Below are 25445 nucleotides of genomic sequence, written 5' to 3'. Positions count from 1 at the left end.
AAAAGCTACAGGTGAATAAAAAGTATCTAGTATAAACAGATGTTGTAGCCAGATATCTAGAAATTTATTTTTAGTAAATGCCAGATTTTAGTAATAAGATTGAAGATAAAAAGTTTTACCTTTTTTTTATTTTTTACAATTTTTATTACACAAGCTATAACAGATGCAAAAAAGTGTTATATTTTTAATATTTTTTTTAATTATGGTTTTATTTTGATCCTTTTGTTAATATATTTTCTCTGTTTTAGAGAAACTAGTAAAGTAAATAACTTTATAAAAAAAAACATGATAACGTAAAATAGATATAGAAATTGATTGCAGTTGTAGAATCTTTTTTGGTATTTTGGTCATAAATCTACATTTTTAGTGAAGTAACTTTTTGTTTTTATAACAGACTGTGGCCCAATAATTGTATGCCTGATTCCATTTATGATTGCATGCCCTTAAATATTTAGTCTCAAGCTTAATGTATTTTCTTTTAAGTTTCTCTCATACTAATTATTACAGTGTTTATTACTCCATATTGCTAACTTAAATGCATATGTGCATCCCTTGTTTGCTTTTGCTCCTTTTCACTTTTTTTTATAAAGATCTAGGGAATACTTTATAAAGAATCCATTGTCATGATTCACTGTGGCAGGAATGTAATATACATATTTTACTATGTTGCTTGCTTTTAAAGGTAAATTGAAATATAAAACATGGACTCGCTGTTGTCTACAGTATCTAGTTACATTACGACGCCTGTTCAAATTGTTATATTAATTATCATGGTATCGCTGATCAAGAGATTCATTCTGAGCAAAACTAAACCAGCATATATAGAGCCTAAGGTGGAAGAGTTACCACCCATGAAGAAAAGAGATTTTACAATTGAGGAGCTTAGAAAATATAATGGTAAAGACAATGAAAGAATATTAATTGCTGTTAATGGCAAAGTTTTTGATGTAACAGCAGGAAAGAGTTTTTATGGACCAGGTAATATATTTTGGTGTTTCAATAACAAGGTTCATAGGATTAACTATTGTGACATGTCGAGCCCCCTGTAATGTATTTGAACCTAACCTTTTGTGAAATACTATTGTTCTTTTGTTGTTTTGTCCTGGAAAATGTTTTCAGAAGTTTATCCCTTCTTTAACCAAGAGAGGCTGTTGTGGTCTAGATTTAAGACAAAAAAAAATAAAAAATATCACTAAATGTCTGCTCCATAGTTCATTGTATGATACAGAAGTGTTATTTCAAAGTCTAGTTGTGCTTGCAAAATACAGTATATAATGTCATTTGTGCGATTTCTTTTGTTTCACAGTTTTGTTCTTAGTCACTAAACATTTCCAAAAAGGAACACATTCAGTTTTGTTTTCTGAGATATAGCCATACATTAAAAAGAACCTGACTCACACAATGGAAAATTTTATTTAGATTTTTCTTTGTTGACTGGTTAACTAAGTTTTGCTTGTTTGGCTTGTGACTTGATATTGTTTTTAAATAAAAAAAGGACAAATACTGCCCTTGAGTTTAATGTAGCATTTTAATTTTTGACTTGAAGCATAAGAATTTAATATAGACAATTTTTTATGTCGGGTTTGTAGCGTTAGTTTTGCAACTATGTATTCATATTAACTTGCACGATTTGCGTAAAAAGAATTTTGTATGTGCATGTAAATCTGCAATTTAGTAGGCCTCGGGTGACAATGTAACTATGAATAAAGAATTTAAGGGCCTGATCCAAACGAATGCGGAAATCTATTAATTTTGAAGACGTCTACTTTAGCACACAGAGTACGGTTTTAAAATGATTAAAAAAGTTGTTGAATTTTTCACTTTTTAGATATTTTTTATCAGAAATATATGTTTCACTGTCAAAATTATGATTACGACAATAGGTAATGTAAAATATGATTGTGAAAGCACCTTTAAACAACACAACAGAGAGATTTGGACATTGGAAAAACAGTTAAAATCAGAATGTCCTTTACCTTTTTAATGCAATAATGTAATACCTACCTATAGTCGAAATGTGATTAAGCAAAGACACAACAATCTTGCTTTTATTGGCGATAATGTTTGTGAAAAAATTTTAAAAATAACTGATATCTTTGCTAACAGACACCTTAAATTGTTGCTGAAATTAGTTTTTACAAATTTTAGGAGTTTAGTTCCGACGTAAAATTACAGTAAAATTCAGATTCTTTTTTTCTTTCTGAAAAACGTTTTTTTTTTCTCTGAAGAACGTTTTTTTCCTTCTGGTTTACTTAGTTAAAATACTAAGTAATTACTAAGTTATAATAGTGATATGAATTTCAATTTTGGCAGTCTTTGTTTCATGTCTTTTTCCACTACATTAATTAATTCTCCCAAATAATTAGAATTTGCTGATTTCTCGAAAATTAAATCGTGAGAAAATTAATTTTCTTTTTTATAATTTTTTTGATAGTCAACCTTGTGTCCGTCCTTACAAAAATAGGACTTTTTTTTATGTAAGGTATATCTAAGGGATCCTGGTGAATGGGTTGGTTTGGACGTGTTTGTAAAGGCAGTAAATTTTAAAAGCAGACGACAAAAATTGAAAGTCAAAGATGACTAACAGATAATAACAACTGAGATCTACCTGTTTTTTACGGTATTTTTTTTCTCTTTTAAAAGTATTTAAATTTCATGTTTGTAGATGGACCGTATAGTTTGATCGCCGGCCGTGATGGAAGCAGATCTCTTGCTACATTTTCCATGCATGAATCAGCCATAAAAGACGAATATGATGATTTATCAGACCTTAACTCAATGCAGGTAACGATACTATACTCTAATATATTTTGCGATTTTTTACTTTTTTTGTATGAGTGTTTGCATTGAGCGTTCGCAAAAATACCAGTCAAGTTTATTAAACTTTCAAACTTTTGGTTAAAGTGGCACGGTGCATAATTATGCTCGATGTTTCATACTCATGCAAAAATCTATTGTTGAAGGTTTCAGCACAATACAAGCATCATACATTAAGCTTCAAGTTTTTGAAATGCTAAGAATAATTTGGACAACATTCGGTTTGTCCGATACTAAGGTGTATTCACTGTGTTCAATTTTTTTTGTTTCAATTCACTGGTCGATGTTTAGATGGAGTCGGTGTCGGAGTGGGAGAACCAGTTTAATGATAAGTACATCTTGCTTGGTAAGTTGTTAAAACCTGGCGAGAAACACAATAACTATCAAGCGGAAGAATCAGAAGACGAGTTGCAAACGGAAGCAGGAAAGAAATTTGATTGATTGCTGTGCTTGCAAGTAATCCCTTAAAACCCTATGTAACCGCTACCATTGCTGAAGTTGTTCGCATCAATTTATGTTGCAGTTCTTTTTGTTTGGAGTCTTGTTCGTAGTTGATGAGGAGACTAGAAACTAATTGGTGATTACTGTAGGAAGGACAATTTTCTTTAAACACGATATTTGAGTAGACCATCTAAAGCGCGACTTTTATTTTAAGCTTGGCTTTTAATTCGTATTCTCTGGGTGTCTAACCGTTGGAAACTAAGTTTGTTTTTACTCCAACAGAGGAAAGGAAACTTCTCCAAAGAAGCAAAAACGAACTTAGTACCCGGTCGTCGATTTTATTGCACTTGTTCCATCACAATCTAGTTTGGTGTATAAAAATAACCGTGCTAAAAGAGGGGGTGGCAAATTTTTGTTTTGTTCAGATGAATTATGCATAAGGTGTTAAAATATGTAAAAAAAAACTGCCTTTTGAATAAGATTTTTAAAATACAATAAAAATTATTAAGAGGACAGCAAAAGAGAATATAGATGTTCTTCGTTAAAAGGGCGGAAACATAATACTTGTGTGGACTGTGCAGTAATTTGGATAAGTGAGGCACTCCAGACATGTCTTTAGGCTTCTTGTTTAAAGTTTATGTCGAGCAAAGTCGCGTGTTTCTTTCCCAAAGCGAATATTCAAAAGAATAGGCGTATATTGAGTATCGTGGAACTAGAACTTTTTCTTGTTTGTACGTAGGCGCTGCATATCGCTAAATGCAGTTGTAATTATATTCTTTTCTTTTGTAAAATTTAAGCAAATGTGAATTATATGCATAGATCATCAATACATCTGATGCCGGATTTTTACATTAAAAAAAATTGCGATTTCTTTCGCGAGTGCAGATATACAGTGAAATTTGCAATGAATAAATCTCTTGTTTATCTCAAATTTATTGTTATTTTTGGTTGAATGAAAAAACAACACAAAGATATCCTTTTGAATACAAATTTTTAAAACGTGGAAATTCGCAGAACTAAATCTTACGGTGACGGAGATTTCTTGTGTTACGGAGAAAAAACGAAACTGTGCAAGATTTTCAGTTGTTAGAGTATCGTTGCCAAACACTTTTAAAAATTTTTTTGACGGATTTTTAGTTTTGTAGTTTCATGGATTTCATCAGAAACCGTGTTTTTAAAGCGAAGTTACATTAAATCGACCTGTTTAAACTTGAAAGCGTACTGTTTAGTGAACGTGATGGGTCATCTTATTGTGCCTGTTTCTTATTTAGTTGTCATACTTTGTGGTTTATTAATAATTGACTGTACATTATTTTGTGAGTCAAGTTTGTAGAATTTTTCACAAAGTTGATATGTTTTTACAGTGGAAGGAATTATGCAAATTATGGAAAAGAAGATGCATAAATGTGTATATTTTTTCCGCCATTTTTAGTTGAATGAAATTTTCCAGAATCAATTTTATTTGTTGTTGTTGTTGTTGTTGTTGATGCTGTTGTTGTTGTTATTGTTTTATTACTAACACTCCAAAGCTCTTTGCTCACTATGTGCCCACGAGAAAACGTTTTATTTAACTTTGTTATGCAAAAAGACCGTTTCAAACTCGCTTCAGTTGTGGAGATAAAAGAAAATGTTTGAAAAAGATTGTCTCCACAATCACAAAAACAGGACTGCGAAAGGTTTATCTTCATTGTAAAATAAAAAACTTCTGTGAAAGGAGAAATTAGGTTTTTCAGCAGCTGCACCTTCATAATAAATCCAGCAAAACTTCACCTGCTTTTTGCTCTCTCCAGAATATCACGGATCAATTTTTGTTTTATTTTTAACATATGGGTTCTAAACTATGAACGTCGAAGAATATCAGCAACAAATTTGACTTGTTTTTGAAATGTCGGTTAGCTCCGATAGCATCCAAACATCATTTATGTGCGGGATTAATGAACGGAATAAAAATGGTAGCAACGAGGTACGAGATCGACGCAAATCCGAAGTCGTGCAGGAGAAAATGAATTATATGTGCAGGAAGGATCAGGTGATTATTGATTTACGAGTGTTTATCTATAGTATCGAAAACATTAACACGTTACGACAAGAAATGGTGTGCGAGTTTTTGTTATCGGCTAACTGGTTTGAGAAGTTAACATTCTATAAGAGACATCCGTCGGGTGATATCGATTGGGATCAGATGTGGAATCCACGATTATATTTTCCAAATGCTGTGGAAATGAGAAGCTCGTTGAACAAGAGAGTGGTTTTCACAGATGCCGTGAAAAAGAAAATCATGATTCAATGGTCATATCGTGTGAAGGGTCGATTTAAATGTCCTTTTGATATCACAAGCTTTCCCTTTGATGATCAAGTGTTAAGTATTCACGTGTCTTCATACTGGAGTGATAGTGTAGTGAAGTTTCGGCAGGAAATGAGTATCGGCAACAGCATATCAAGCGCGCTTTCAAATTTTGCTGATAGCGGACAGTGGGTGTTGCAGCAGTATATATTAAGTGACGTCATGGACATGAAAGAGACAAAGGAAACCATATCAACAGAAATTCGAGAGCCTCTTTTTCAATTTCACGTGCACGCGCAGAGAAAGTATAATTATTATTTATGGAACATTGCCGCAATGGTTAATATGATCTCCTTTCTTGCGTTTACCTCGTTCGCAATTGATCGAGACGACATCGGAAAGAGGCTAAGCGTGAGTTTGACTCTGCTACTAACAGTAGTTGCATTCAAGAATTTTGTTTCGTCTATACTACCGAAGGTTTCATATTTGACACTACTTGACAAATACGTTTTATTCAACGTCGCTTTTATATTTCTTGTCGCTATTGAAAACGCAGTTGTCGGTAAAGTAGGCGAAGATGAACAAGACAAGTATGACTCTGCATTTTTACTTGTCTCGATTGTTGTATACGTGTTATATCAAACTGTCTTCATCATCGCCTCTATAAGAGCAGTGAAGGGATCGCGCGCCAAATTTAAAGAACGCTATATTGGTGAATTTTCAATCACACAGACGTTGAGAAAAGCTTCAGAAATTTTAAAGTATCCAGTTCTAAACGGGCCAAACTGCTATAACAATACAATCCCTGAGGAAGAAGTGTTAGCACCCTCAGGATATGTATCGCATTCAACTCAGTTACCACGAAAGCAATATCTACGTAAGACTAGCTCAAATAGGCGTTTTTCATTCTTAGATACCATTCAGTCGTCCAGATGTTTTGACCCACACGAAGTATCTCCGCAGTTGTGTTTTCGCAAAGAGAACGGACTCTTATGTTCAGATACTGACAGCAGTGAAGAAGAGCAGCTTCAAATTAAAGGAACAATGGTGTCGTAAGAATTAAACAAACGTATTTCATTGCACTACCTCCATGCTTGCACCAAACCTTAAGGCCCGAAATTTCTCAAAGATGCTGGTAACGAAATTGACTCGCAATAAGTTTTTATTAATTCATGTGGATGGATGTTTAAATGGCTTACTTCCTTTTGGGTAACTCTGCAAAAAAAAAAGAATAAAACGAGAAAAAAGAATTACGAAAGTTAAAATGAAGAAGGAAATTTATTGTGATTTTTCCTTTTTTTATTAGTCTCTTTTATACAGCTAATCCTTAAAATAAAAGTTTCTTTAAAATAGAAGGGATTTTGAACAAATTTATAAAGAATATAAAACATAAAAACAAGACTAACCATCTTCTTAGATAAATTCAGCAGATTAGCACTTTTATTTAAAAAGTCACAAATGCCGACCAATAAATTTCATTTAATACGTGTTTATTTTAATTTTGATATCTTACGCTTATCCATTCACGAATCATTATATTTAGCCTTATTGGAGCCGGGATTTTTTAGGTGATCCTCTCCGCCCCATCCCCCTTCTATCTTCCGAAACAGGAACAGATAAGGACATAAAATTATGCACTTACACAGCCTTTTATATAGTAAAATTTGATAAAAATAATAATGAATATAAAAAGGACTTCAGTAATTTGTTAATGACGCCATCTTTTTAATTTTTTTTTTCACTCAATATTTTTCTCAACCTTTTAAAGTTTTTTTCGAGATTAAAAATATAAATAAAAACAATAAAAATTAACATAGGATTGGTATGAAACAATTGCAAAAAATAGAATTGAAATTTTTTCGCCTAATATAAACCTAACTTCTGTTGCATAACAGTCTAAGGATATTTTAAACATACCAGGGGTTATATTTTCAAAATGCTACATATTCGAGGTTAAGCTCATCTCTATTATAATAGCCGTATTCCGTCTGTCTGTCTCTGCGCGGACCCCCCGCTGAGTTAGAAAATGATGTTACGGAAACACGAATATCAAATGCGATATACTTTTATCCACTTTGTTGCGACGGGTAAATATAAAGGACGGGCGAACCCGTGGATTTTTCCACGGGCAACGACTAGTCTCTTTAATTGCGCCCCGCCGAAGGGGCGCACATTTAGTGGACCGCGGGTATATAGTGTTTGTTGCGCCCCGCCGAAGGGGCGCACATTTAGTGGACCGCGGGTATATAGTGTTTGTTGCGCCCCACCGAAGGGGCGCACATTTAGTGGACCGCGGGTATATAGTGTTTGTGTTGTGTATGGCAAAAAAATTTTCCACTCTTTACTTCGCGGGGGACTTCTGCTCGGTCATCCAACCCGGATCTGATATAACACAACCAGTGTGTTTGGTACCACCAAGACAAAAAAAACACCCATCGAGCAAAACTTTTTTTGTCTTGGTGTCCTTGTTGTCTCTAAAGATTTGAATGCGATAAAAAATGTTAATCGAGATTCTTTTGTTATGTTAATATGAAGCTTTGTAATATGGAGCTTTGTTTGTCTCGTTTAATGTGCTTAAATGTCGCTGCAGCCCACGTGAATTTAGCTTCAAGAAAAGATTCGTTTTTGTGTGAGCTACGTTGTTTCCAAACCTGTTAACAGTAAGTAAGTAGAAGGATTATACTTATGTCTTATATGAAATTAAACTCAGAACGGATCCTGGCGTTGATCCAAAGGCCGCATTTTATGAATGCATCACAATTTAAAGTCAATCAAGAACAGAACATTCCGTGTATGGCCATGACTAAAACTGCTTGCATTTTGTTGGTCTTCCCTTCCCGATGGTCTGGCTTGTCGTAATAGCTTTAATGATGTAGCTAGGGAGCTAAATACTTATTTTTAAATTCTTGCATTTTATAAGTTAATAGTCGTAAAACTACTCTCACTTGTACTACAGCTATCAAGCTAGAACTGCACAAAATAGTGCTTTCATTAGAGTCCCTTTTTTCAGAAGCAACAAAAAACTTTTATCCTGCCCTGTGTAATTTTATTAACGAGGGTGCTGATAAGCCACATACACCGTAAAAAGTATAGGCGTTTTGGGTGAGTAAAATAACTTCTAAAGGAACCTTTGTGAGGCTGCTATCATGTATTCTTGCGGTCAGAATGTTCTCCTTCGTTGCTATCCGATGGAGAACAAAGTGGACTTTTCACGGTCAAACCTTCAAAGTAGCAACCTTACTTAAACAGAATTTACAAGTAAAACGTCGTTAAAATGTCGCAAAATGGCAAAAATTAAGCAGTATCTAAAACATATTAAAGATTTGACTAAAAAAAAAAGAATTCCTTGAAAAATCCAGTATTGTATTTATGAAGATTTCACCACAAAAACATTAATTACGGCATTTGTACCCCATTTCATAATGGCTGCCCGTGATTGGTTGACACGAATCAGACCGCAAGAATATATATAAAAAGATATTTGTTGAATCATGAAAAAATATTGTTGTTCATTGCACGGAACAGTCAAGTTGAACTGATAAATTAACCAATAACATAACATAGTTAGCCCTTGCAGTACAACTAGACGCTACCCACAGTATGTTACAGGTTTCTTTGTTTTCTTCCCTTTTTTTATGTTTTTTCTTGAAATTATAAATGATGTTGTTGATTTATCAAATCTGACAAATTTATTAATTGAATGTCTACCCTTTTTTGTATCAACTTATTCAATTCAATTCGAAAACAATGACCAATCAATTTCCTCGATAATAAACAATCAAATTTGTAAAATTCAATAAATCGATTTCAACAAAATAAGTCCTGTATTGTCCACAGGTTTGAAAATCTTGTATCGCCTGCTTAATATTATACTTGTTTAACAATGATATCAAAGCCAGCTTGACTAAATTTATATATATATTTTTATTTATATAGTATACCTTTTGTGTATCACATGGCATTGATTTGTATCTTTTTAATAAATTCTAACTTTAAATCAGATAAGTAGACAATAATTAAACAACCTAGTATTAATTCAGTTCTGGTAAAATTGTATTCTTCTTTCTCAATTTTAAATATACTTTCTTTTTCAGATCATTTGTTATGAAACCATGCACCATCAGCAGTTTCGAAAAATCTTCAACGAGAGAAATTTTTAAGGATTTTATTGGTAACTTAACAGAGTAATAATTCATTGAAATTGAAATTGTTCTGAAGTTATTATATATATTCGAATCGTGAAGTTCATACATAGCAATCCTGCATCCTGGAATTTTCGAGATCAGTTATAAAAAAATCCAGTTAAAGTTTTAACTATTGTTTTAGAATATATACTATATATATGTAAATAAAAAATTATTTTTTATTTATCAAGTTGTATTTTACGCAATAATAATTGAGAATTAGGATACTTATGATGTGTTTATATACCCCATTGTTCTCCGTTTTAAAGTCTACTTCAAATTTCAGAATCTTTTAGGCTAATGACGGAAATCTTCAAGTCGCAGGGCTTTTTATTTAAAAATTTTCCCCTGGGCAATAAACTTATTCACAAGCCTCTATGCAATTCCGTACTGCATTTCTATCATATTCGTCATATTTGGCGGAAAATGTTTCAGCAGAATAGCTTTCAGACACAATTTGTTATTACAGCACAAGAATTTTTGGAGATTTGATAAGTCAAAAATGTATGCGTAAGTCTTTTGAACGAATTTTAACCAAAAATCAAAAGCAATGATTACGTGAAATTACACAACAAGAAGGCTAGAGGCGTTTAAAGTGTACATATATTTAATCAAGATCTAACTTTATAGATAGAGCCTTAGCCAAATGTGAAAATAACGAAAATAATAAGTTCTAACACTGCAGTTTTTATAGATTTCAAACGTCCACCATTTTCCATTTTAATTTTAAATCCCGTTCTAAATTTGAATGTTTGAAATCGTTATTAGTAATTCGGGGCGCATTAGTGGTAACTATGGCTAGTTGCGCCCCGCCGAAGGGGCGCACATTTAGTGGACCGCGGGTATATAGTGTTTGTTTTATGCATGGGAGAAGTTTTTTTCTTACTCTCAACTTCGCGGGGGAACTTCGGCTCGAACATCCAACCTAGGTTTGATATAACACAACCTGTGTGTTTGGTACCATCAAGACAAAAATAACACTGATCGAGCAAAACTTATCTTGTCTCGGTTTCTTTGTTGTCTCTGAAGATTTGACTGCCATAAAAAATATTATTCGAGATTCTTTTGTTATGTTAATTTAAAGCTTTGTAATATTGTCTCGTTTAATATGCTTAAATGTCACTGCAGCCCACGTGAATTTATCTTCAAGAAAAGGTTTGTTTTTCTTTGTCCAAGTTGTTTCGAAACTTGTTAACAGTAAGTAGAAGGATTACTTATATTTTATATGAAATTAAACTCAGAACGGTTTATGGCGTTGATCCAAAGGCCGCAATTTATAAATGCATCACAATTTAAAGTCAATCAAGAACAGAACATTCCGTGTATGGCCATGACTAAAACTGCTTGCATTTTGTTGGTCTTCCCTTCCCGATGGTCTGGCTTGTCGTAATAGCTTTAATGATGTAGCTAGGGAGCTAAATACTTATTTTTAAATTCTTGCATTTTATAAGTTAATAGTCGTAAAACTACTCTCACTTGTACTACAGCTATCAAGCTAGAACTGCACAAAATAGTGCTTTCATTAGAGTCCCTTTTTTCAGAAGCAACAAAAAACTTTTATCCTGCCCTGTGTAATTTTATCAACGAGGGTGCTGATAAGCCACATACACCGTAAAAAGTATAGGCGTTTTGGGTGAGTAAAATAACTTCTAAAGGAACCTTTGTGAGGCTGCTATCATGTATTCTTGCGGTCAGAATGTTCTCCTTCGTTGCTATCCGATGGAGAACAAAGTGGACTTTTCACGGTCAAACCTTCAAAGTAGCAACCTTACTTAAACAGAATTTACAAGTAAAATGTCGCAAAATGGCAAAAATTAAGCAGTATCTAAAACATATTAAAGATTTGACTAAAAAAAAAAGAATTCCTTGAAAAATCCAGTATTGTATTTATGAAGATTTCACCACAAAAACATTAATTACGGCATTTGTACCCCATTTCATAATGGCTGCCCGTGATTGGTTGACACGAATCCGACCGCAAGAATATATATAAAAAGATATTTGTTGAATCATGAAAAAATATTGTTGTTCATTGCACGGAACAGTCAAGTTGAACTGATAAATTAACCAATAACATAACATAGTTAGCCCTTGCAGTACAACTAGACGCTACCCACAGTATGTTACAGGTTTCTTTGTTTTCTTCCCTTTTTTATGTTTTTTCTTGAAATTATAAATGATGTTGTTGATTTATCAAATCTGACAAATTTATTAATTGAGTGTCTACCCTTTTTTGTATCAACTTGTTCAATTCAATTCGAAAACAATGACCAATCAATTTCCTCGATAATAAACAATCAAATTTGTAAAATTCAATAAATCGATTTCAACAAAATAAGTCCTGTATTGTCCACAGGTTTGAAAATCTTGTATCGCCTGCTTAATATTATACTTGTTTAACAATGATATCAAAGCCAGCTTGACTAAATTTATATATATATTTTTATTTATATAGTATACCTTTTGTGTATCACATGGCATTGATTTGTATCTTTTTAATAAATTCTAACTTTAAATCAGATAAGTAGACAATAATTAAACAACCTAGTATTAATTCAGTTCTGGTAAAATTGTATTCTTCTTTCTCAATTTTAAATATACTTTCTTTTTCAGATCATTTGTTATGAAACCATGCACCATCAGCAGTTTCGAAAAATCTTCAACGAGAGAAATTTTTAAGGATTTTATTGGTAACTTAACAGAGTAATAATTCATTGAAATTGAAATTGTTCAGAAGTTATTATATATATTCGAATCGTGAAGTTCATACATAGCAATCCTGCATCCTGGAATTTTCGAGATCAGTTATAAAAAAATCCAGTTAAAGTTTTAATTATTGTTTTAGAATATATACTATATATATGTAAAAAAAAAATTATTTTTTATTTATCAAGTTGTATTTTACGCAATAATAATTGAGAATTAGGATACTTATGATGTGTTTATATACCCCATTGTTCTCCGTTTTAAAGTCTACTTCAAATTTCAGAATCTTTTAGGCTAATGACGGAAATCTTCAAGTCGCAGGGCTTCTTATTTAAAAATTTTCCCCTGGGCAATAAGCTTATTCACAAGCCTCTATGCAATTCCGTACTGCATTTCTATCATATTCGTCATATTTGGCGGAAAATGTTTCAGCAGAATAGCTTTCAGACACAATTTGTTATTACAGCACAAGAGTTTTTGGAGATTTGATAAGTCAAAAATGTATGCGTAAGTCTTTTGAACGAATTTTAACCAAAAATCAAAAGCAATGATTACGTGAAATTACACAACAAGAAGGCTAGAGGCGTTTAAAGTGTACATATATTTAATCAAGATCTAACTTTATAGATAGAGCCTTAGCCAAATGTGAAAATAACGAAAATAATAAGTTCTAACACTGCAGTTTTTATAGATTTCAAACGTCCATCATTTTCCATTTTAATTTTAAATCCCGTTCTAAATTTGAATGTTTGAAATCGTTATTAGTAATTCGGGGCGCATTAGTGGTAACTATGGCTAGTTTTATGTATGGGAGAAGTTTTTTTCTTACTCTCAACTTCGCTGGGGAACTTCGGCTCGAACATCCAACCTAGGTTTGATATAACACAACCTGTGTGTTTGGTACCATCAAGACAAAAATAACACTGATCGAGCAAAACTTATCTTGTCTCGGTTTCTTTGTTGTCTCTGAAGATTTGACTGCCATTAAAAATATTAATCGAGATTCTTTTGTTATGTTAATTTAAAGCTTTGTAATATTGTCTCGTTTAATATGCTTAAATGTCACTGCAGCCCACGTGAATTTATCTTCAAGAAAAGGTTTGTTTTTCTTTGTCCAAGTTGTTTCGAAACTTGTTAACAGTAAGTAGAAGGATTACTTATATTTTATATGAAATTAAACTCAGAACGGTTTATGGCGTTGATCCAAAGGCCGCAATTTATAAATGCATCACAATTTAAAGTCAATCAAGAACAGAACATTCCGTGTATGGCCATGATTAAAACTGCTTGCATTTTGTTGGTCTTCCCTTCCCGATGGTCTGGCTTGTCGTAATAGCTTTAATGATGTAGCTAGGGAGCTAAATACTTATTTTTAAATTCTTGCATTTTATAAGTTAATAGTCGTAAAACTACTCTCACTTGTACTACAGCTATCAAGCTAGAACTGCACAAAATAGTGCTTTCATTAGAGTCCCTTTTTTCAGAAGCAACAAAAAACTTTTATCCTGCCCTGTGTAATTTTATCAACGAGGGTGCTGATAAGCCACATACACAGTAAAAAGTATAGGCGTTTTGGGTGAGTAAAATAACTTCTAAAGGAACCTTTGTGAGGCTGCTATCATGTATTCTTGCGGTCAGAATGTTCTCCTTCGTTGCTATCCGATGGAGAACAAAGTGGACTTTTCACGGTCAAACCTTCAAAGTAGTAACCTTACTTAAACAGAATTTACAAGTAAAACGTCGTTAAAATGTCGCAAAATGGCAAAAATTAAGCAGTATCTAAAACATATTAAAGATTTGACTAAAAAAAAAAGAATTCCTTGAAAAATCCAGTATTGTATTTATGAAGATTTCACCACAAAAACATTAATTACGGCATTTGTACCCCATTTCATAATGGCTGCCCGTGATTGGTTGACACGAATCAGACCGCAAGAATATATATAAAAAGATATTTGTTGAATCATGAAAAAATATTGTTGTTCATTGCCCGGAACAGTCAAGTTGAACTGATAAATTAACCAATAACATAACATAGTTAGCCCTTGCAGTACAACTAGACGCTACCCACAGTATGTTACAGGTTTCTTTGTTTTCTTCCCTTTTTCATGTTTTTTCTTGAAATTATAAATGATGTTGTTGATTTATCAAATCTGACAAATTTATTAATTGAGTGTCTACTCTTTTTTGTATCAACTTGTTGAATTCAATTCGAAAACAATGACCAATCAATTTCCTCGATAATAAACAATCAAATTTGTAAAATTCAATAAATCGATTTCGACAAAATAAGTCCTGTATTGTCCACAGGTTTGAAAATCTTGTATCGCCTGCTTAATATTATACTTGTTTAACAATGATATCAAAGCCAGCTTGACTAAATTTATATATATATTTTTATTTATATAGTATACCTTTTGTGTATCACATGGCATTGATTTGTATCTTTTTAATAAATTCTAACTTTAAATCAGATAAGTAGACAATAATTAAACAACCTAGTATTAATTCAGTTCTGGTAAAATTGTATTCTTCTTTCTCAATTTTAAATATACTTTCTTTTTCAGATCATTTGTTATCAAACCATGCACCATCAGCATTTTCGAAAAATCTTCAACGAGAGAAATTTTTTAAGGATTTTATTGGTAACTTAACACAGTAATAATTCATTAAAATTGAAATTGTTCAGAAGTTATTATATATATTCGAATCATGAAGTTCATACATAGCAATCCTGCATCCTGGAATTTTCGAGATCAGTTATAAAAAAATCTAGTTAAAGTTTTAACTATTGTTTTAGAATATATACTATATATATGTAAAAAAAAAATTCATTTTTTATTTATCAAGTTGTATTTTACGTTAATTACAATAATAATTGAGAATTAGGATACTTATGATGTGTTTATATACCCCATTGTTCTCCGTTTTAAAGTCTACTTCAAATTTCAGAATCTTTTAGGCTAATGACGGAAATCTTCAAGTCGCAGGGCTTTTTATTTAAAAATTTTCCCCTGGGCAATAAGCTTATTCACAAGCCTCTATGCAATTCCGTACTGCATTTCTATCATATTCGTCATATTTGGCGGAAAATGTTTCAGCAGAATAGCTTTCAGACACAATTTGTTATTACAGCACAAGAATTTTTGGAGATTTGATAAGTCAAAAATGTATGCGTAAGTCTTTTGAACGAATTTTAACCAAAAATCAAAAGCAATGATTACGTGAAATTACACAACAAGAAGGCTAGAGGCGTTTAAAGTGTACATATATTTAATCAAGATCTAACTTTATAGATAGAGCCTTAGCCAAATGCGAAAATAACGAAAATAATAAGTTCTAACACTGCAGTTTTTATAGATTTCAAACGTCCACCATTTTCCATTTTAATTTTAAATCCCGTTCTAAATTTGAATGTTTGAAATCGTTATTTGTAATTCGGGGCGCATTAGTGGTAACTATGGCTAGTAATAGCCGTATTTTGTCTGTCTGTCCGCGAAAGCTGCGTCCTGTTACGGAAACACGAAGTGCGATATATAAAGGGCGGGCGACCCCGTGGATTTTTTCACGGGTTAACGACTAGTCTCTATAATAATAGCCGTATTCCGTCTGTCTGTCTCTGCGCAACATGGCGGAGCAAGTAGCGAGACCCGCCGAAAATCCCCGCGGCCCTGCAGCTTTATTTCAAATCCCCGGCAGACCCCGTTTTTTTACAGGCCTTGCTTTGCCGCTCATTGTAATAAACCAATCACGAGGCTCCATTTTCACTAATGACCAATCCAAGTGCTTCGCGGCCTCAACATGCCGACGGAAGGAAACATGCTACCCCTACGAAGGCCATTTTGGTTTGGAAGTGATGGTGTGAAGTTTATAGGTTTCCTTTCAATCCTCCTTATTTCTTCTGAGTACTTTTTATCCTATAGGATTATTTAGTTTGTTTTCACATGTTAAGGTGAATATTTCATCACGTTTTCTAGCTACGTATAAATCTTAAACAAACCAATTTTAAGTTTTTGGCTAGCTACAAAACGTACATTTTGAGGCAGCTAGCTATAGCTATCTTTATTTATTCCTATTCTTTTAAAGTTTTTATTCAGTTTGGTATATTGTTCTTTATTTTATGTTGAAGTTGGGTCTACCTATCTAGCTCCTTTTAGCTCTACCTCTGGCTAAAAAGTGAAAGTAGCTAAATGCAGTTATAGGCAGCTACCAAATTTATTACTGCTATGAAAGCTTATGCTGAAAAATAAAATTGCTGAGTATATATATTTTTTAACTGAACTTGATAACGACAGGTGGTTTCCTGATTTTTTTTAAACTGAAGTCGCGATAAAGTTTTTTTAAAAATGGTGTTATGCCTATACTCATGTGCGACACAGTCTAGCTGTACTAAGCGCTTAGTCCGGTGGTAACAATGGGCTGTTTCCTGTGTTTCTGTTTAACCGAAGTTGTGATAACGTTTTTTACAGAAAAAAAGTACACACTGTTTACCTATACTAAGCGCTCAGCTTAACATTTTTTTGAACTTTTCTCGGGAACATTCCCTGAAAAATAAAGAAGGTTGGCCAGCTGCTTTCGCTATGATGGGGTAACATTGAATTGTAATCTGGGTTTCTATTTTACCTAAGTTGTTGAAAGTTATTTTTTGAATAGTATATTACACCGGAAACACCATAAAGTTGTGTGCACTTCACTTGATTTTCTACACACTATATGGCTGTACTAAAGCGCTTTACCTGAATGTGTGGCACAGTTGACGGTTCTTATTAATCACTCAATCTGGTGTTTAACGCTGGGTAACACAGCTACTTGTGGCTTCAACCCGGCGTTTCAACAGAGTGTATCCTGTGTTTTGTAAACCAAAGCTTCAATAGTTTTTTTAAATAGGGTCTTAAGCCTAAACGCATGTGTCGCACGATTTACCTGTACTAAGTGCTCAGTCCAGTGTCACAATTAATTTGTTAACCTTTACTGAAACTTATTTCGCAAAATAAAATAAAATTGACCAATTGTTTTTCCTATGACGGGGTAACAAATGGTTGTAAATTGTGTTTTTATTTTGGCTAAAGTTACAGTAGAGTTATATTTTCAAAAATACACTACAGCCGAAACACTATAGTGTTGTGTGCGCTTTACTCGATTAACGACATACTGCGTACCTGTACTAAAGCGCTCCACCTGACCGTGTAGTACAGTTTACGGCTCTTATTAAGCGCTCCACATAGTGTTCAATGGCGGGTCACACCTTGACTTGTGGCTTACCCCGGCGTTTCGACGCCGGGTTTCCCGGCTAGTCCATATTATAATGCCCGTATACGTCTGTCCGTCTGTCTGTCACGCAAAATGGTAACTTAGCTGCGACAAGCGAACCCGTGGATTTTTCCACGGGCTAACGACTAGTTTTACTTAATGCTTATGTAAAAAAGGTGTAGTTACCAATTCTGATTTTACTTATAGAGTTATCTACCACAAATAAAAATGCAACTCCCACACAAAATACACTAAAGTGAGACAAATGACCGATAAAGCTATCAGTTCTATAAAGATAAGGGACGCTAATTTAAAAAATAATAAACAAAAAAAGTAATACGCGAAAAGCATTGTTGAGAAAAGGAGAAAAAACTTCATTCTTTCATCAGCGAGCGATTAAAAATTGATAACTTTAAAATACAAGTAGTCTTACATGCCAAATACACTTGTATTTTTGTCAGTCAGCCGCCCTGTTTAAATGTCCGAACAAAATAATCTCCATTATATCTGCCAGTTGCGCAAATGAATTGTTCATCAAAGTCGAACAAAATAATTTAATGAAGAAGCTATATATTAACATCAAGCAAAAAAAAATTCACAGGTTCAAACGAGAAGTCAATGTTAACAAACATGGTGAGGATGATAAAGTAAAACGGGTTAATTATAACATTACCAACGACTACGTCCCAGGGTCAAAAAAGATACAAGATGCTCTGGGGACGAGGTTGCCACGACTTCTATGCATATAACTAACCACGTATACAAAACAATTTCACCCGTTAATGTTTACAACGAAAATCTGATTCGAGAGCAGAGGAGGTGAAAAGGAGGCCTATGTTGACTTACATTGCCAAATTCCATTATCAAGAAAACAATGTGACTTACTTTATAAGCAAGACAAACCCTTGTTCTTGATCAATGCTTTGCTTTTATTGGGAATAAACTAGTTACCTGAAAGAATAGCAAAAGAGGTGCTTGACACCGAAAGGTTAACTTTTAATTTTAGTATTGTGGTTGGTTAAACCACGGCATATATCTCACACAGCATGTGTATGAATTGATATGAGTGGTAAAATAATTGTGATCCAGTGTGAAACGTCCAACTGTATACTCCATAATATCTTGCTGAATACTGAAAGTCTTTCATGCGAAGGTCTTAAAGCCCAACTTTTCCACTGCATCATATGTGACTTTTTACATAACCCTCAGTTGAGCGTTGCAATTAATCAATGATTGCTAAGACAAGATATTCTAGGTCAAGCCATAGTAACCAAACGTTTAAGCTCATCTTGTCATTTGATACAGGTTGTGTCAGAGACGTCAGATATGTGTAAGATCTATTTGGCTGTTAAAAGAGACTGCATTGACCCGAGCCGAACCCATATCAACCCTATCAGACCGAGTTTGGCGGGGGAGGAGTCCTCTAAAAATTCTTTCAGAGGTGCTACGCCCTTTCTTGTCGCATGCTTGAAATATTCCGACTGTGTTCTTATGAATATTTTTATTTTAGAATATGACGTCATGGCGCTTGAAGCTGAAAACTATTATATAGACGACGGATTCAAGCCGGTAATCTTGTCGGAACACCATTCTTTCGTTCAATTTTGTTAAAACCTAATGGATTTCCGGTTTTGGAGTATAATTTTCTTCACGTTTCTTGCCAAATAAAGCAAAACCTGTCCAAGCATACACCTCTCTAAAGCGGACAAAATCTTTGTTTCCGTAAGTGTCTGCTTAAAAGGAGTTTCCACTCTACAACGAAATACACTGAACGATAGAAACTAACTATTTACCACAATAGTATGCGAAGATAATATTGGCAAAAAAACGCAGCACTGGTAACGAAGCTTTAATAAAAAATTCAAAATAGTAGCAAAAATCTTGATTATATAGGTAATGACACCAACGCGCTCTATTTTCGTGCAACAACCGCTACGGAGGTACATTCAATGATACTCTTTGTTCCTTTGTTCCAACTACTTTTGGGGCCGCCGTCCGACGCCAGTGTCCTGGATAGTGATTAAATAAAAATGAAACTCAGTTCCAATGAAATGAAAGTAGTTAGACACATTAAAATATCACCAATGAAATTTTGTGGGATGGTGTGAAAATAATTTATCATGCAATAGTGAAATATACTAATTAGTGGCTTCTTTAGTTTATAGAAAAATGGCGACACAAATGTGTTCGTTCCTCTTGTCATAACGAATCAGAAAGTGACAGGAGGCCCTAGGAACGAGGTTGATCTATTGGCAAATCTCCCATCTTCTTCAAATAAAATTATTAGTGCCTGCCAATCTCGTCCCCAGATTTTCTTTTTCGCTTTTGGATATGTGTGGCCTTGGGAAGGAGATTGTAAGAGAAAGTTAAAGCCATGTTACGTAAGCTACTTTTTAGCTAGTGTTTACCAGACGTCATAAACTAACTAAAGGATAAAATTTAATTGGTGAAAATTAATTCACGCGAGGTTAATTAAGGATGAAAATTTTAGTTGTCTGTAGAAATTTCAAATTATAAAAAGCTTTTGGAATAATCCTTTTTTTAAAAAAAATTAGAAATAAAAATAATTCATAATTAATTTATAATGTTAACTGTTATTTCTTTGAAAAGAAAAATTGCTAAACCTTTTTATGTGATCCGTGCTTTGATGATATCGACATAAGCAGTTAAATTGTTTTGGATGGGAGTCAAGTATGTAAACAAATAAAAGCTGTTATATTTGTTTTCTTGAAAATGACGTCCGTCAGATTCAGAACGTCGTTATTTTGCATCTACACCTTAATACAGCGTCTTCATCAATCTTTTGTTTTTCTTAACAACATTTGACCCCCGCTTAATATTCCATTGACCTTAAGAAGTTTTGTGCTGTTATTGCACGGAAACGCAAGTAAAAATAGCATTACCAGGGGGTCATATTACTTTATTTATTTAATATATTTGTGTCCGGGTGAGTATTATTGTCAATTTCATTGATAAAACCTTGTGAGCGCTATTTATTCACAGTTGAATTTTTCTTTAAAGTGGACAGAAGAAATCGATTATCGAGTAAAAGAATCGAACTACTAAAAAAAAAATATGAAACTTACAACGTTTTGCGTGTTGCTTCTCACTGTTGGTATGTATTTATTTATTTATTTTTTATTATGCGTTTTTCATAGACTAGTACATATTGAAATAGGCATAGATGTTTATGTTACAGAGCGCAGTATAAGCACGCAGTAGATGCTATTATCGAAACACGTTTTTTTTTTTGCAACAGGAAAACAAGGAATTTTGAGTTAAAGTTATTAGTGAGAAACTGCCGTCTTTGCTTATACTTAGCCTTGAGAATTTCGAGGCTATTTAAAAATTTGGGTTACTTACAAAAAACGCCTTAGTTATAAGTATTGGTTATTCTGTTCTGAAATGTGCGGAGAAACAATACCAATACCAAAGAAAAAATGAAAAATAAAAAATACGCGTTCAAAATGTGACGGACAATTCAATTATAATGTTGTTATCTATCTGACAGGGCTATGGAATTTCTGAGCTGCATTTTAGACAGGCAGTGCCATGAATAAATATTTATTAACCTATATTGATTTTATTACGCAGATTCGTGTATATGCCTACGATGTGTTTTCCTTTCATAGGTCGTAACTTTTAAAAACAAAATATTTCTCAATTCCATACGAATTTAGAAAATTTAAACTGATAAAATTTCACGAACAAGCCTGTATATAACTTTTTAGCAAATACATAGATTAGTCGCAAAGCGAAAATTACACTTGGTTAATCACCAAAGTCTTCAATGGCAAGCCTTATTTACTCGGTAATTTGATCTGTCTGAATAACTTTCTTATTTTTAATTTTTTTTAACTTTGTAAACTTGAAAAGAGAATTTTTAGTTGTAATGAAACCATGTATTCACGCAGAAAACACAGAAACAAAAGTATTTGATTGTGACTGTGGTTGCTGATAGGAATGACTTCTCCTTTAAATCACAGTCAATTTTTTTCCGTTATGTACACTTGTTGATTTTTACATAGGTCGACATGTGGCTTCCGAAACTTCCGTCATCAAACAAGAAAGTTTATAAAAACAACTAAGATAAAAATCACACATTTCGAGAGAAAATAGCTTCCCCATCACACACGTTTAATGTTTTTAAACAGAATTTTGCTTACACCATAAACATTCGAATATAAATCCTCATTATGCAGCGGTGAAATGAATCACAACTTCACACTTCTTAATTTTTTCTTCTTCAACATTCCTTCGTTCACTCATTGCGGCTTTATTTATCCCACCGAAAATCGCCAACATTTCATTTGAAATTGATGATTTATTAGTCATATTTACAACCCGCTTATTTAGAAGCTAGGTAGACACTGTGTAGTTCTGTGTAGTTCGTTCTAATGATAACCCTTTTAGCGGCTTCTTTTATTATCAAAAAATGAAAAGACAGACGGAAAGGAGTTAGTCAGTTGGTAGAGCTTATCATTAATACGTGTGATATCATAACACTTTTTAATTTCCCAAAGATTAAAAATACGAACAAATAGGGACGGCATCTCGGGCGGTAAGATTATTCGGTGAATTGAAAAGGCGGAGTTTTATGACAACACTTCTATAAATATCCTCTTTAGTCTTTCATAATAAATAAGGTGCTGTTGTTTCTATATTTGGTATTTATGATGAATGCCGCTGACCCTAGCCTCGTTTGCAATTTTGTTCTGGTCTGAAAGACGATAAAACAAAGCACACACAGAGCGGAGGTTGAGTCTACTTTGCTTGAAGTAATTAGGTGCATGATATTAGTTAATAATTAGCAACTTAGTACTTATTTCATTTCTTATGTAAGAAAGGGGGATGGCCTCATGTAAATGGGATTCGTAATAAAAAGAATACCGACCTATTTGTCAAAAAACATACCGTCATTCCTCTAATTTAGTGCGACCAAAAAATAATTATTTTCGGAGGGTCGCATCTTATCTTGTTTCGGATATTTAATTTCGTACTAAAATTAAGAGTAAAATTGACCTTGATCGTGCTAAAATTAGAAAAAAAAATAACAATTTTTTTAGTTTTATTTTTTATTTTTTCTATTTTCTTTCTTCTTATTACTTCTTTCTTTTATCAATTTTCGTTTTTCGTTATACTTATTTGCTTCTGTTACATCTGCTTGTGGCATTTTATTAAGTTAAGTTTGATTCAATGTCAAAATTAATGAAAACATGTCTCTCAAATGATCTGGTTGCACTCTAATCAGAGGAAAATCCATAGTCGCATTAAATTAAAGAAAAAAAAACAAAAATTAGTGAATACAATGTTGCGCTGAAAATTAGAGGAAATAAATTAAGTTAAATAAATTTTTGTTTCTCTTCAGAAAACTGTCTGATGAAAATTTTTACTGACATTATTTTCTTTTTATGTTTTTCAATACATGTAACTTTCTTCAACCTAGTCGTTAGCCCGTGAAATGATCTAGAGGTCCTTAAATTTTCTCTGGTCTCCAGTCGTAGGACTTCTTTGAGATAATTTATTAAAATTCTATTTACTTGCTAAAATTGTTTTTATTGACACGGGAACCGTTTTAAATCGTGTCGTTACAAATGTATGATCGTCCCCATATTTTTTCTTCAGTTTCAGTTTACTGTAAACAAAATGGAAAATCAAAATGTCAGAAAGCAAAGAAATTTTACGGTTGCTTCTACCGGCCTTCGCTAGGTCTATGTCTGTGTAAAACGAGACGTCGATGTGAGAACCCATTCAAATACAAAAGTGCGACATCTTGCATGAAAGCCGTGTCAAAAGTTGAAGGTGAGAATTCTTAGCAGTACCAGTGACCATTTGTTAAATGGCAAATAAAAAACATCGGATTTAAGATAATTAATGCTCCACAATTTTTTCCTTATTTTCGTATTTCTATAAAAGTTTTGATTTTTTAAAATGAAAATAGGAATTAACTTCATTTTTCAGGTTTAAAAACAGATGTTCCCAAATTATTCAATTTCAGCCTTCATGCTCTTCTAAATTTGTTCTTATACAAACAAACTCGAAAAAGCTGGGTTCTTAAATTTTCACCTATAGATGACATAACTTTAACGATTACCCGAGTTATTCTTCTTACATCTTTTTCAATTCAACATCTCTCATTCAAAAGGATAATAACTTGAATCTTAATCCAGCTAATCAAAAACAAAAATATTCCCTATCACTTTGAAACAAGAATAGCGCCAAGAAAGTAAAACACGAAGGCTCACGAAGACAACTTTACTTCCCAGGGCTTCTACGTCATTTTGTCATTCGATTTTGTTAGAAAAAGAGCGGGAACGAATTTTAGAGAAGGCTAAGGTAAATCTATGCTAAGCTCTTGTTTACATTTTTTTTAGGAGCGTGCAAACGTTTTCCATGTCATAATGGCGTTTGTAAAGCAACGAAAGGAGTTACAAAATTTCAATGTTTATGTTCAGGGAGTGGTTTCTACGGAAAACGTTGCCATAAACGTGAGTTATGTTTTTATTGTTTCTTACTGATATGACATTTCGTGTCTGAAGAACATTATCCTCAGCGGATTATCTTACACGATATCAACCAAAAACAGTTATCGAACGAGCCCGCACACCATCTCAAAAACTTGTATGTTGTGAAAATAGTAGTGAATGAAGAAAATTTGCATGTCAATTATCGTGACTATGATAAGTCCGTCATATATCACAAATTAAAGTGTTATTAACTTCCCTCCTGTGGTGAAATTCTTTCTTATCTTTTCCGAAAAAATATTCAAGTTTCGTGTAAGAATTGCACGAGGTTCTAATGGTTCTAATTTATTTTTTTAGCATGTCCAAAAGCTTCAGATATGTCGTTATTCTGGATGGAAGAATTCATTACACATAAAAATTGGCAAAATACACCCCTAGCTTGCATCATATAATTGCTGGCGCCAATTTTTTTTGGTTTTTTGTTGTTTTGATGGGATAAGCAAGACGAAAAAGTAATCGAGTCTTATACTGGAGAATACTAAAAGAGCTGTAAATGTTGTTTGTATTTATATACCGACACAAAGATTTAACCTATTTCGTTATAGTAATAACGACGGAAAATTGCCGTATGTGCCCTATTACTGACGTTTGAGTGACGTTAATATTGTAAATACATAACGAGTAAAAAACTTATTTCAAATATATTACATCTTGTTTTAAATCCAACATCGACTTTTGCCTATGATTGTCCAGTTTTTACACTATTTTGGCAGATTTTTCCACAATATGGGACATGTATCAGGTTATGACAATAGCACAGTCTTGGTCAACACAAGTAACAAGTTCTTTTACAGATCAAACAAAAAACACACGATACTTAGTTTAACTATATGTTTGTTACATATTTTTACTCTCAGTTATTAAACTTCACTGGGTAAATATGCTAATTAATGTTTGTCACATGACAGGTATAACAGAAAAAATAGTCGTTTGCGCATGTGCAATAATAAGAGAAGAGCTAACTCTCTGTTCACATCGACAGGAAAAAATGCAGTGTTTTCCAGTTGAAGAATGTTTTCTAAGATCTTGATCCACAAAGAAATTAGATTCTGTTTTTTGGCAATAAATAATGCATTTTTAACACGTAGGAGACCGGGTCTTCTTTACAAGTCAAACCTGACATTTTGAACAAAAAACTATGGTGTTGCCATGTGAACAGAGCATGAATTTTATAGCAAATATTTTCATTCTTTTGTCTGGGAATATTCACACAAATTAAACTAAGTCTTAACAAAAGAG

General features: G+C 33.1%; 2 protein-coding genes across 6 annotated transcripts; both read left to right on the top strand.

Annotated features, from left to right (window-relative positions):
• The first annotated feature begins 652 nt into the window (after positions 1–652).
• Positions 653–4719, top strand: LOC130655604 (membrane-associated progesterone receptor component 2-like). The gene is made up of 3 exons (XM_057458373.1): positions 653–978; positions 2666–2784; positions 3109–4719. The coding sequence occupies exons 1-3, from the start codon at positions 702–704 to the stop codon at positions 3256–3258; spliced, it is 546 nt and encodes a 181-aa protein (XP_057314356.1). The 5' UTR covers positions 653–701; the 3' UTR covers positions 3259–4719.
• A 137-nt stretch (positions 4720–4856) lies between these two features.
• On the top strand, positions 4857–24872 carry LOC130655595 (cys-loop ligand-gated ion channel-like). Of its 5 annotated transcripts, none has more exons than XM_057458364.1 (7): positions 4857–8202; positions 9637–13572; positions 15000–19251; positions 20704–20797; positions 23308–23484; positions 24057–24170; positions 24504–24872. In XM_057458364.1, the coding sequence occupies exon 1, from the start codon at positions 5144–5146 to the stop codon at positions 6596–6598; it is 1455 nt and encodes a 484-aa protein (XP_057314347.1). In that variant the 5' UTR covers positions 4857–5143; the 3' UTR covers positions 6599–8202; positions 9637–13572; positions 15000–19251; positions 20704–20797; positions 23308–23484; positions 24057–24170; positions 24504–24872. The 5 variants fall into 5 exon arrangements, with proteins under 5 accessions (XP_057314347.1, XP_057314344.1, XP_057314345.1 ...); XM_057458361.1 differs by having other exon boundaries at positions 4857–8206; XM_057458362.1 differs by having other exon boundaries at positions 4857–13572; positions 15000–19123; positions 19193–19251.
• The last annotated feature ends 573 nt before the right edge of the window (positions 24873–25445 follow it).

This window comes from Hydractinia symbiolongicarpus, chromosome 8 (genome assembly GCF_029227915.1).
Source record: "Hydractinia symbiolongicarpus strain clone_291-10 chromosome 8, HSymV2.1, whole genome shotgun sequence".
Classification (NCBI taxonomy): domain Eukaryota; kingdom Metazoa; phylum Cnidaria; class Hydrozoa; order Anthoathecata; family Hydractiniidae; genus Hydractinia; species Hydractinia symbiolongicarpus.
This window is presented reverse-complemented; position numbering and strand designations above follow the sequence as displayed.

Coding starts and splice junctions, on each gene's coding strand:
- LOC130655604 (XM_057458373.1), top strand. CDS start 702: ATGGACTCGCTGTTGTCTACAGTATCTAGTTACATTACGACGCCTGTT. Junction 979..2,665: donor AAAGAGTTTTTATGGACCAG/GTAATATATTTT, acceptor TCATGTTTGTAG/ATGGACCGTATAGTTTGATC. Junction 2,785..3,108: donor CAGACCTTAACTCAATGCAG/GTAACGATACTA, acceptor GTCGATGTTTAG/ATGGAGTCGGTGTCGGAGTG.
- LOC130655595 (XM_057458364.1), top strand. CDS start 5,144: ATGTCGGTTAGCTCCGATAGCATCCAAACATCATTTATGTGCGGGATT.